This window comes from Ailuropoda melanoleuca, chromosome 3, assembly GCF_002007445.2.
Source record: "Ailuropoda melanoleuca isolate Jingjing chromosome 3, ASM200744v2, whole genome shotgun sequence".
NCBI classification, from domain to species: domain Eukaryota; kingdom Metazoa; phylum Chordata; class Mammalia; order Carnivora; family Ursidae; genus Ailuropoda; species Ailuropoda melanoleuca.
In genome coordinates, this window is record NC_048220.1 from 119898444 (window position 1) to 119911274 (window position 12831).

A 12831-nucleotide genomic window follows, 5' to 3' on the forward strand; every position below is an offset into this window, starting at 1 on the left:
GTGTTACCCTATTTCAAAATTAGAACCTTATAATCACTTTCATCTTTTGTGTCTACCAGCAATGTGCAATGATGAGCAATAAGATGATTTCAATTAGTAGACACAAAATAAGTAATTCAGGCCCTCTTAGTTATGGGGTTTCATTCTTCTTTACTCAAACTTCTAAAAAATGAATTGACTTTTATCTTCACTTTCTAGAGACCTATTCATGTAATCAATTCTCTGCAATATGGATTCTGTACTCTACCAAAATTGCTTTGGAAAAGGTCACCTGTTATCTAGCCAACCTGCCCAGGCCAATGGCCAGGTTATCATGTTACTGAGTTATTCATCACTTTCTACACTTCCCTAGGGTATCTCGTCTATTCAGAAATGTAATCACTGCCTACACGATAGTGACTCACAGTCTATTCGGCATCTGCTGTATCAGATTGGATGCTTCTGTCTGCATTTCTCACAGACATTTCAAACGTAACTTGTCAAAAACTATCTCACCATTCACCATGCTCATGACCAAGTGGAAAAAAAAGCTCTTCCCCTTTCCCTGGGTTCATTTCCCTGAGTAGTACTGTTGTTACTACTCCCAGAGTATTGGGTGTTGGGCATTACACGTATTAAAAGCTCTGCAGTGATTCTAATTTATAGCCAAGGTTAAGGACCACTGTGTAGGAGTTAGGAGAAGGACAATGAAGTTGATGTGACTTCTTTCAGAGCTCTTGGTTCTCCTAGCAGCTCTGACTTTTTCCAGACCCTTTCCCTGGGGGGTGGAAGCTAGACTTCCACCCAGGACTTGGACAGTGTCTGCACTGCTTCTGGGTGGCCAGACACGGACAGCTGAGGGGCAGAATACTGGCCTGAGACCTGGCAATGTGACATCAGTAAGGAATACATTTCTTAGGTCAAAAGTACTCCAGTAATATTAGTGCCACCGGGCCCTGGTAGCAACCTGCATATACTGCTCGAAAGTGATGGTGCCCAACTGCTCTTCATCCATGGCCTTGAACCTCTGCAGGGTCTCGAGGAGCTCTTCCTTCCTGGGGATGATCCAAGGCATCGAGATTACTAATAGGAATTTCCGCCAGTCCACAAACTCCGAGTTTACTATTAATAAAGATGTTAACTCCTGCAACTAGAAGAAAACAGGGAATGCCATTGGAATGTTTGCATGCCTCTATCTTGAAACTCTCTCAGTTCATGTTTCTTCATGAGACATTCAGATGAAGGGAGGAGGAGTTTATATTCGTGAAGAGAGTCAGTTCTCAGGCTTGTTCCCTCAGGTTCTACCAACCGATCCACACTAGACAGAACTTAGACACAGTTTCACTTTTTGCCTCCTTGACATTTGGGTTTTTTGCTCACTGTTACACAACAAATTTACACATGGGACTCCGTGACTCTACCTTTTCAACAGACGGCGGATACAGATTCTAGAAGTGGCTGTGCAAGGGCTCTACAGCCTGGAGGGAAATACTATAACCATTTTATTTTCTAGAACATTCTTAAGGAACAGATGACATTGAAAGCAAGAACCGCCAGAATCATCTACTGTTACTAGTCAGGATCACTCCGTCTAGAAGCAGCAGATACAAACTCCCAGGCTGAGCCTCCCAGGCTCTGTAATGTTTCATTGACTGTCAGCGTCATCATTCATTCTTTCAATGCTGGACACACGCATAGTGTATCTTAGATTCAAGCTCATTTGTTCTTCATTCAGGGTTTATTGATTGCCCACTAAATGTCAGACACTGCAAGTACTGATGATTTAAAACTATTGACTTAATCAAATAAGAAGAATTCTCAGAGTTTTGACACCCAAACAAAACGGAAGCTTACTTCGGGTTGAGTGAGGTGCATCCAACTGCTAGGTAAGCTGTTTGTTCCAAGGTTCAGGGTTACCAGATCCAGCAGGATGTCAGTAAATGCTTTATGTCCTATTATGCCTATGGTATAATGAAACATATTTTTCCAATTATGTTATATGACAGGGATTTTGTTTCTTTCGCTAAAACAGAACAAAAATGGATATTTATATAATCATTTTATTCATATTATTTAAAACTGTAACCTTTAGAAAACAGAAGACATTTGAAAACATAAGAATAATATTCAGTTTCCCGAGGCGCTCTCATTATTGTGTCTCAGCTAAGTCAAAATGTCTTTTTTGGCCGGGTAATAAATCATTTCAGATTGGGCAAAATACCGAGAATTTATACTTTAATTTGGAATCTTCCTTTGACTTTTTGCTCAGAGTAGAATTAGAATTAAAAAAAAAACCCCAACAACTGTGCGTTTTCCTATATGCAGTAGAGCACAAGAATAAAATATTTTGGTGCGTACGGGGTAAATGTGTTTCAAATGCACACAAATTACCGCTGTAATCAAGGTAACACATTTATCCTCATTTTGCACTTGGTTCAGAAGAGATTTTGTTTTTGTTTTTGTCAAAGCAGGAAGACTTGAATTGTTAAGTTACTGGACTGGAAGTGATAATTTAATTATCCAATTGGCTCAATATTCCAAATTATTTCATCACTAACCTTTTAAGTGCTTTGCTCTTATTCACTAATCTATTTTACCCTGTTCAAAAGAGAAGTCTGTTTTGTCTGTCTCTCATTTCAAATCACATGCACATGCATTAAAAAAGAAATAGGAAAACAAAATAAATGAATCTGCTTTAAAAATGTCTGTCTAACCCCTCTGACAGAAGTACCTTCTAGAGTCAGCAGAGATTCCTACATGTATTCGGGTCTTTCAGGTCCAGAGTATAGAGCTATTCTTCCTTGTTTAGAAATAAAAAGAGTAGAAATAGAAATATAGACGTAGCATCCCAATTTTTTTTTATCTGAATTTTTAGCATTTATGAAAGTCCTATGTGAACCTTAACATTTCTTCTAACCTTTAAGAAAATGCATGAGTTCTTTTAAAATGTCAGTGGTTTAAACCAAATACACAATTTTAAGATTTGGAAGTTAATTTTTTGGGTGGCAAGAGAAGAATCTTTCCTCCTTTGATATGACTGGTCATACAACAGGTTGTTCAGAAATAAATTCTCTATCCTTTTTGATCAAACCCAAGTATCCAATTTTAAAGAGATGAGAAACATTTTCCCAGGGAGTAGAATGTTCAGTAAGATGAGTTTTATTTTCAGTAAAAAACACGTCAGATTTTAGACAAGTTAGAAATCATCACTCATGTTTCTCAAGATGAAGCCATAAATAAAATCTATTTTATGAAACCATGAAGAGGCTCTAAGTATTTAAAAATTCTGGTAGAAGGAAAAACAAAGCTGGGGGCATCACGTTGCTGGATTTCAAGCTATTANGACACTACAGATAAAAGACTGGTATCCAAGATCTACAAAGAACTTCTCAAACTCAATACACGAGAAACAAATAATCAAATCAAAAAATGGGCAGAAGATATGAACAGACACTTTTCCAGTCAAGACATACAAATGACTAACAGACACATGAAAAAATGTTCAAAATCATTAGCCATCAGGGAAATTCAAATCAAAACCACATGGAGATACCACCTTATGCCAGTTAGAATGACAAAAATTGACAAGGCAGGAAACAACGAATGTTGGAGAGGATGTGGAGAAAGGGGATCCCTCTTACACTGTTAGTGGGAATACAAGTTGGTACAGCCACTTTGGAAAACAGTGTGGAGGTCCCTTAAAAAGTTAAAAATAGAGCTACCCTATGATCCAGCAATTGCACTACCAGGTATTTACCCCAAAGATACAGACGTAGTGTAGAGAAGGGCCATATGCACCCCAATGTTCATAGCAGCATTGTCCACAATAGCCAAATTGTGGAAGGAGCCAGGATGCCCTTCAACAGATGACTGGATTAAGAAGATGTGGTCCATATATACAATGGAATATTACTCAGCCATAAAAAAGAACAATTTCTCAACATTTGCTGCAACATGGATGGCACTGGAGGAGATAATGCTAAGTGAAATAAGTCGAGCAGAGAAAGACAATTATCATATGGTTTCACTCATTTATGGAACATAAGAAATAGGAAGATCAGTAGGAGAAGCAAAGGAAGAATGAAGGGGGGTAACAGAAGGGGGAATGAACCATGAAAGACTATGGACTCTGGGGAACAAACTGAGGGCTTCAGAGGGGAGGGAGGTGGGGGATTGGGATAGGCCAGTGATGGGTGTTAAGGAGGGCATGTATTGCATGGAGCACTGGGTGTTATACGCAAATAATGAATCATGGAGCTTTACATCAGAAACTAAGGATATACTGTATGGTGACTAACATAACGTAATAAAAAATTATTATAAAAAAATTTAAAAAATAAAGAAAATAAAAATTCTGGTAGAGGTGCACTATATTTCCACTGTCTTTAATAGCTATGGTGCAAGCAAAGTGTTGTAACACGATACTTCTAGCTCACATAGCAATTGTTTATCTGGTGACCTTAATGTGAACTGTGAAAACTTTTCAATATTTGACCTCATCACCTACATGGCCCAGGTATATGGCAATATGACCTTCACATAAGATGTGATAACATAAACAGATAAACTTAGAAATTTTATTCATGGATCCAAAAAATGCCTCTCTTTCAGTTTGGCCCTAAGTTAGTTACTATCCAATGCAGCTGTCATTTAGAATTATCCAGGAAAGATGTTAATTGTACGCCAGGCCTAAGGGAACTCAGACCATAATCATAGTCTAGTCACCCTTAGCAATAACTCTGCAAAAGATGACATCAAAATAACACCATTGCTTTTAAGTATCACCTCCATCCAAAGAATGTGAAAAAATGTGTGGCTGTAGAAGTCAATTTTTTTAATAATAATTTTTTATTATGTTATATAAGTCACCATACAGTACATCCCAAGTTTTTGATGTAAAGTTCCATGATTCATTAGTTGCATATAACACCCAGTGCACCATGCAATACGTGCCCTCCTTACTACCCATCACCGGCCTATCCCAATCCCCCACCCCCCTCCCCTCTGAAGCCCTCAATTTGTTTCCCAGAGTCCATAGTCTCTCATGGTTCATTCCCCCTTCTGTAGAAGTCAATTTAGAAAGGTATAGGAAGGGGTGCCTGGGTGGCTAGGTCAGTTAAGCGGCCGACTCTTGATTTCAGCTCAGGTCATGATCTCAGGGTCCTTGGATCGAGCCCCGCAGTATTGGTCTCTGCACTCAGTGGGAAGTCTGTATCAGCTCTCCCTCTCCCCCTCCCCCCACTTGCTCCCTCTCTCTCTAAAGTAAATACATAAATCTTTTTTTTTNAATTTTTTTTTTTTTTTTTTTTTTTTTAAGAAAGGTACAGGACATTTTTGCTTTGTCTGGAAAAATGCCAAATGCCTTCTGTGTTTGAATGTGAAGACTGGTTACTATTTTACTTCTAAATTTCAGATTAAAAAGAATTTGTTTTTGCTTTGATCAGTGACGAAGTCAACATTTGTCATATTACTAATCACTTCCATAACGGCTTTCTGAGTTTGATGAACAAGCAGAATTAGGTCTCATGTCACCAGTGGAAGATGGCGTTCTTGTATTCCATAAATGGATAGCTTTCCGAGGGTCAAAGTTATTAATGTCTGGAGAATTCAACTGGATTATCAGGAGGTCCGTCATACTTTCAGCCTTGATCTTGGCATGCATTTGTGACATGGCGAGTTTCATCTGACTAAAGCCACGTTCTGCCTCTGCGGAACTTGCAGGGAGAGTCAGCACTAGGTCCACTAATGTCAGGATATTTGGATACTTGTGTAAGTAAACAGAATTCACAAAATCCCAGGTCAATTTGCGGATGTTCTGAAATCTTGGGGGGGGGAAGAATGAAAAATGTAAAAGATTGAGACTCTCAAGTTTCATTCAAATATTTATAAATACCAGCTATGCTTACCTAGCATATATCTCTAATTTCAACATGCTCCATTCCGTGTCCATTTCATCGATTTCCACATTGGCAGCTTCCAGTACTGGTTCATAATGGGCAATCAGGATGGATACCTCTTTTTCTCCAAATTCTGCCATCGATATACAAGAGAAAAAGTCACATATATGAAAGAAATCTACAGACGGTCAAAGAACAATAGGTTTGGAGTTAGTGCCTATAGGGTACCTTGATTTATCTTTGTGGGCCACAGTTTAAAGCTCCCAATCATGGTAGCCTTCACCACATCCTGGCTGGCATCTCTGAAGCAGCCTTGCAGCTTCTTGATAAGATGTGTTAAGACTGTGCTTCTTACATCAGAAATGTCTCCCTTTCCTCCCAGGCGGTTACCATGAAAGTGGGTGACCGAATCTACCCAACGTTCTTTTGGTCCTGGTCTGGGGAGGAAAAAAATCCCCCAAATAAACAACTAAATGAAAAGTCACCTGGCAAATAATGTCCCCAGTCATACTGCCTAAGTTTGACAGACCCTCAAATCATTCCCCAACTCCTCACCTTGTTTGATATATTCTGAGCATTTCCAGGGTTGACTCTAAGGTGGCAAATACGTCAGCAATGGAAGAATTTCTGTTCTGATTGACACGGGAAAAAATGCTAAGTACATTAATGACATCCACTAAGAAATGGACAAATTTAACAATGTCTGCTTGGAGAAGGAACTCCAGGAGTTCCTTTGCTTTCTGATGACTGGTGTCACTTCTGTCTTCATCTGCCTGTAACATAGATTGGGAGTAAAATAGCAGTTTATCTTTCTTAAAATTATTATTTCAAATTGCTCCATAAAAATATTCTCTGTCAGTCTGGAAAATTAAAATAGTATGGTATGTCAAAATTACTTACCAAATGCAGTTGCTGGACTATTGCAGGATATCCCTTGAGAAAGTTCTGGAGGGCTGCCTGTAATTCCTGAAGCCACCTCCTGCCCCCTACTTGAGAAGGCATCACAGGTCGAAGGTGAAGGCTTTTGAAAGCAGTCATCAGAGAACTCCTGAGAAGAGGGGAACTGTGGTAGAAGCGGTAAATGCTGTGAAGAAGGTTTCTGATATCGTTGTACAGGGGAATGCTCTGGAACACCGCCTCATAAGATAGTTCAAGATGATGTGCAAAGCAGTATACAGTCAGCGCACATGGCTGGATTTCTCGTAAAAGCAGGGCCACCCCACTGTTTTCTCTCTCTGAGCCAGGGGCACTGTCACTTCCAAAACCAACCAGTTTCTTTGCCCAGTCTTGGTTCGATAGCTTAAGTTGAAGATTTCTCTCTAGAGTTTTCTCAATAGCATTTCTTATTGCCAAAGGATCCTTCTTTTCTACTGTCTGTACCCCAACGACTTGGCAATGCACTTTTCCTGCACGTGCAAACTGCACATAGACAAGTTCAGCTTCCTTGGCTGAACTGTCTGTGATTCCATCACTGAGGACAGAGAAAAATTTACTTTGTTCTAGTTTCTTTCTAAGATTTCTCCGTTCCACCTCAGCGATAAAATATGTAAAGATTCTTGCTGATTTGTTAGTTCTGAACACCGGGCCAATATCGACCCCTTTCATATCATCCAACTTGCACATCCAGATAAAGTCTTTGAGGGGACGTCCCGTCTTGGCGATAGCATGGCATGATCTGAATAAGTTCTCTACTCTCCCCAGGGTGACTTTGCTCATGGTACTCACCATGAGCTCTGTGGCGGTGTGGTTCCCTGGAGAACTACTCGTTGCTTCCATTAACGAAGCCTTGGCATGAGCCTCACTAAGATGGTGTGCGTTGAGAAATTCCATCCTAAAGTTGTCAGTGCCGTAAAAAAAACTCACTTGAGTTCCCTTTGACTTCACTCCATGCTTACGACATAGGCCACAGAACATAAGATTTAGTATCTCATCATATATAAGCCAAGGGTATTTTTTTAGCCAGATTTTCAAAAATTGATCATTCCTCCTTGGAAGGTAATGGTCAAGCTTCTGCAGTCTTTTGTGCTTTTCAGTGACTCGGTTCACATCATCTGGAGGACCCCTGCCTTTAAAATAACTCCACATCGTTATTTTCAGTAATCACCAACATCTACCCTCAGTTTTGCTTAATCTCTGCCCCCAACACTTGCTCATTGTTTCTGGAAGAAATTACAGTGATTGCTTACAAGTAGCATGTCAAGCATTCTGGTGCGTAATTTAAGTGGCTTATACCATTGAATCCTCATAATCCATTATCCCTATTTTATAGTTGAGAAAATGGGCCAATGACCTGTCATTTTATGGATTAAGAAAACAACTAGGGCACAGAGAGGTTAGTTAATTTGTCTGATGTCACAGTGCTCGTAAGTGGTGGAGCTGGGGATCACTAGCAGGCAGTCCGACTCCACAGCCCCCATGCTTACTTACTTCACCATTACAGGTTTCTACTAAGGGAAAAGGGTGCTATGGTCTTCCTCACGCTAGAATCTGGTTCTCTATGCATAAGAGGGACACAGCTTTTTGCTGATATTTGCTTCCTGTGGTGAGAAGAAAGAGTAACAGGACACGCACAGCAGCATGTCTACAAGATTCGCCTTGGCCATCTCTTCCTTCCAGCCGCAGGCCCGCCTTCTCTGGCAGAACCAGAGCCAACCTGTTCATTTACAGAAAGGGCTTCAGGCTTTGAGACCCATCCTAGGTGGTTCAAGGAGCTGTGCCTCATGCCTCATCTTTTTCCTTTTCCCAAAGATCTAACTTCTGAGACCTACTTGTTGGAATGTGTATATATACATATACATATATATATACACATATTCACCTGGATAGAAGGACAGAAAAATTTAAATTACACAAAGCAACATCCTAAAATACAGTTTCTCTCAGAAGGCAGGCAGCCTGGACCACATGTTTATTTCCCTCCTTTGACTTCTGTGACCCTACTGATCATTAGATTATATTGTCCTATTTTATAGTTTGTTTTTTTTTTTAAAGATTTTTTAAATGTATTTATTTGACAGAGATAGAGACAGCTAGCGAGAGAGGGAACACAAGCAGGGGGAGTGGGAGAGGAAGAAGCAGGCTCCTAGCAGAGGAGCCTGATGTGGGGCTCGAACCCATAACACTGGGATCACGCCCTGAGCCGAAGGCAGACACTTAACCGCTGTGCCACCCAGGCGCCCCCCTATTTTATAGTTTAATGAAAAAGTGGAATATGTGTTTCTGTGATATTATACTAAATTACCTCATGTTGACACACAAGCTCAGTGTTTCATTTCATTTCACTGTTTTCCTGTCCGAGGCTGACTGACAGCCAGATTTTAAACTCTTTGGACAGAACCACACTGACTTCCTTTGTGCTCCATAATGCCTAGGTAAGCGCTAAGCACTTGGCAGATGTCCAAGAAAATCAACATTCCCAACTGATTTTCATAATCTCATATCTCTTAACATCTATTACTTGGAAACCTTTGACATTAGTCAACCTGCTGCTGCCTTTCTTACCCAATTTGTATCTAGCCTCTATTTTGCCGTATACTCAGGTTTTTGCAGTTGTTACTGTCAAAACAGAGCCCCATTTTGGTTTTTCCCTCCCAAATCCTAAATATAACCATTTTCACTTAAAGTGAGCCTCCTTGTGACTGACATCTCCTGCTTTCCTTTTGGGCCCTACACGTTGGGTCATCAGTCTCACACACTAGGCCTTCGGCACCAGGCCCATGCCTGCTTGACACACATTAATGCTGGTGAACACAGGAATGAATATATGAAAAAAGAAATCTCTTGTTACTGAAGGGAAAGACTTTAACTTTCACTATTGATTTAGCTAGCTTTTATGTTTTTAGCTTTATGAACAGATTTTCCAGAAGGTGTTATCTTGAATTCTGAGCACGTACTTTCATTTGCCTAATGTAAATTCTCTGGCTTCATGAGAATGTGTTTCTTCCTGAAGAAGCAGCTGAAACTCTGCCCACAGACAGTTTTAACAGGTCCAAAGGCTTCTAGATTTACTACTGCATTTCCGTGATCTGAATCTATGCAGCGGAAGGAGTTCACCCACTGAAAGAACCACAGAACATAGGGGGGCCTTACTCCTTTTTGCAGTAATCCCTAGATTTTGCTATCTGGAGACATATTTCTGTTAATAACATTGATCCTTCCCTAGCATACCTTTTCTAAGAAACATTTCTGTATTTTTTGATTTGTGTAAAGTCAGACAATTTAAGGAGGTTTCAGATTACAACATGGGGTTTACCTCCCTGAAAATGTATATTATCATATTTCTACAATTTTCTCAGAGACGCTAGCTTAGAAAGATCCACAGAACTTTCCAATGATTTCCCCCCACCCCGGTGCCCTTAATCCTGTCTCTCAGTTGGCGGAGGCTCTGTAGAGACACAGGGCAGCATCTGCTGAGCTCTCAGTCTCTTCCTCCCTGTAATCCACTCACCACATCATTGGGCTCTAAAGGCCTTTGGTAATCCTTTCCTGTGTGTCCTTTGCAAGCCACTTTGATACTTCACAATTTGACCACAAAGTCTTTGTGGTCCTCACCTCCTGCCTCCTGCCCCAGCTGGTCTGTTTGCTGTTCCTTGAATAAATATGTTATGCAACTTCAAAATCTCCATGTCTACCCTATTTTCCCCTTTGTCTGTTTTCCCCTGCTTTCCTTCCTGGAAGTTTCCATTGAAAATTCTCCTCTGGGTTAACCCCTGTGCTGACCCACACAGGCAGCAGTAACTACTTCCTCCTTTGAATTCTTGTAAAAACCATGTTAGCCGAATGATCTAGCTTAGCCACCCCAGACAAGAGTTCTGTTTGTGCCTTCTGTCTCTGAGACCAATCACTGAACCTAAGGGTCTCTAAAAGAGGCTCAAAGGAGGGGCCCCTTGTGAGTTTTTAGAACAATTTCATAGCCTCAAGCAACTAAATGCTGCCTCTCTTGAAGAAGGGGTGAGGATGCGGAATTTGCTGGACTGTGTTCTCTCTGGATAGCCCCTCAGCAGAGGCCAAAATAGCCATGAACCAAATCGCTACAGACATTACACGGAATACAGATGGGTTTACAAAGAAAAGGAGTTCTTTTGGTTTAAGTGGGGACTGAGGAACATTGCTAAAGTGTTCTAGTTTCAACAGACTCCAAATTGCTTCCATTGGAAAAAGACTGTCTTCCTGATGTGCTTGGCACTCGATGTTTAGAGACAAGATGTTCCTACCCAGAGCTTAATGCACTACACAAAATGAGTGTTTTTGTTTGGGATGTTTATGGTCCCTTGGGGAGCCACATACTTTAGGACTTAATTCTATCAGGTGGTGTAATTTTTTTTTCTGGAAATGTTCCAAGGTAATGCTGTAGATGCCTGTTGTGGTATGTGTACCCTCAGGATACCGAGCTAACATTTTGGGTAATAATTGGAATAGTTGATTCACTATTGTATAATGTTACATATTATATAATAATAATGATATCACTATAATTATATAATTAAATGACAATGGCTTATATACACTTAAATTGCACATTCTATGTGCCTGACACTTCCTAAACACTTTACATAAATTAATTACTTTAACGCTCATAGCAGCTCCATTGAAATACCCCAGTGTCCAGATGAGAAAATTGCGACAGAAAGAAGCTAACTAACTTGCCCAAGATCCTACTATAATCATTTGACAAAAGGTGGATTTGAAAAGAGCTGTCTGATTCTTCTTACCCATGGCTGGGTCTTCTTACTCAGCCAGCCACGGGTAAGAAGTGAACTAACATAACATAATAAAAAATTATTATTAAAAAAAAAAAGAAGCAAAGCGACATGGAAATGCTAGCACGGGGCCTGGCACGTGGAGCCAGACACCATGTCAATACTGGCTATTGTTGTAATTCAGATGTTCGCTAAATATCCCTGTGTGCTGAGAGCACTGTTGTGGGAATGATTCCTGGGACAGTCAATGAAAGAAGGTCTTTTTTTTTTTTTTTAAAGATTTTATTTATTTATTCGACAGAGATAGAGACAGCCAGCGAGAGAGGGAACACAAGCAGGGGGAGTGGGAGAGGAAGAAGCAGGCTCCCAGTGGAGGAGCCTGATGCGGTGCTCGATCCCATAACGCCGGGATCACGCCCTGAGCCAAAGGAGCCCCAATGAAAGAAGGTCTTGCCAATTCACTGGTTGGCTCTTACTTAAGCTGCTCCTAAGATTCTCAAGTATGGCTCTTTGCTGGGTGGCAAGAACAATGCTAGCATGATAAATTGTTTCATTGCATTTTGCATGATCTTGTATGATTATCATGCCTAAGGTCGTTTTTCTTTTCTGGCGTATTTGTGACGATCCTATCAACAAATGGTATTTTATTTCTCATGACTGCCTTTACGAAAGGAGATTTAGAATCATTACAAGTGGCAGATTTTTATCAGGAGAGGAGTGTTGAATATAAACATTACAGTATATAAGGCATTTTCAATTTTCCATTATCTTTAGTAAGGACTATTTTAATGAAGACTTTTATTTTTAAAGCAGGGTAGCTAATAGCAGATAACTTCTTAAGCTTTAGTTTTTTTCTGTTCATATCCTGATACTAGTTACTCAAGGGTTTAAAGTCATTAGTTTTACTTGAAGAGTATCTATTTCACTCATTTTATTTATGTAGCATAATTAAAAGTTATCAAAGTGGAACTTCATGATATTACCATTCCTTATAAATTTGCTAAAAACATCTTCCTGTGGGCCTAGTCATAAAATGACTATGTGTGAACATCTATGCTTTTTTTCCTGGAGAAAAATACATCTGTTCATCATATTTTACCATATTTTAGTAAGCATGAAATTTGCATCTTAGATACCATAGGTTACACTAGCATATGTGAAATAGTTTACGGAAATGCTCTTCCTTCTTGGCTTAAAAGTAACAGCAATTTTCAAGTTCAAGGAAGAAGTTCTGTAGGATTACACATGTATAAATG

The 12831-nt window shown here is 39.9% G+C and overlaps 1 protein-coding gene across 1 annotated transcript in view; it reads right to left on the bottom strand.

Moving 5' to 3' along the window:
* SPEF2 (sperm flagellar 2) overlaps window positions 1–12831 on the bottom strand; it is a 166326-nt gene that overhangs the window by 23068 nt on the left and 130427 nt on the right. Inside the window, exons 30-31 of the mRNA XM_034657019.1 lie at window positions 1834–1940; window positions 947–1129 (exon numbers count right to left, since the gene is read on the bottom strand). Coding sequence (XP_034512910.1) covers window positions 947–1129; window positions 1834–1940 — 290 coding nt within the window. The remainder of the gene's footprint in view (window positions 1–946; window positions 1130–1833; window positions 1941–12831) is intronic.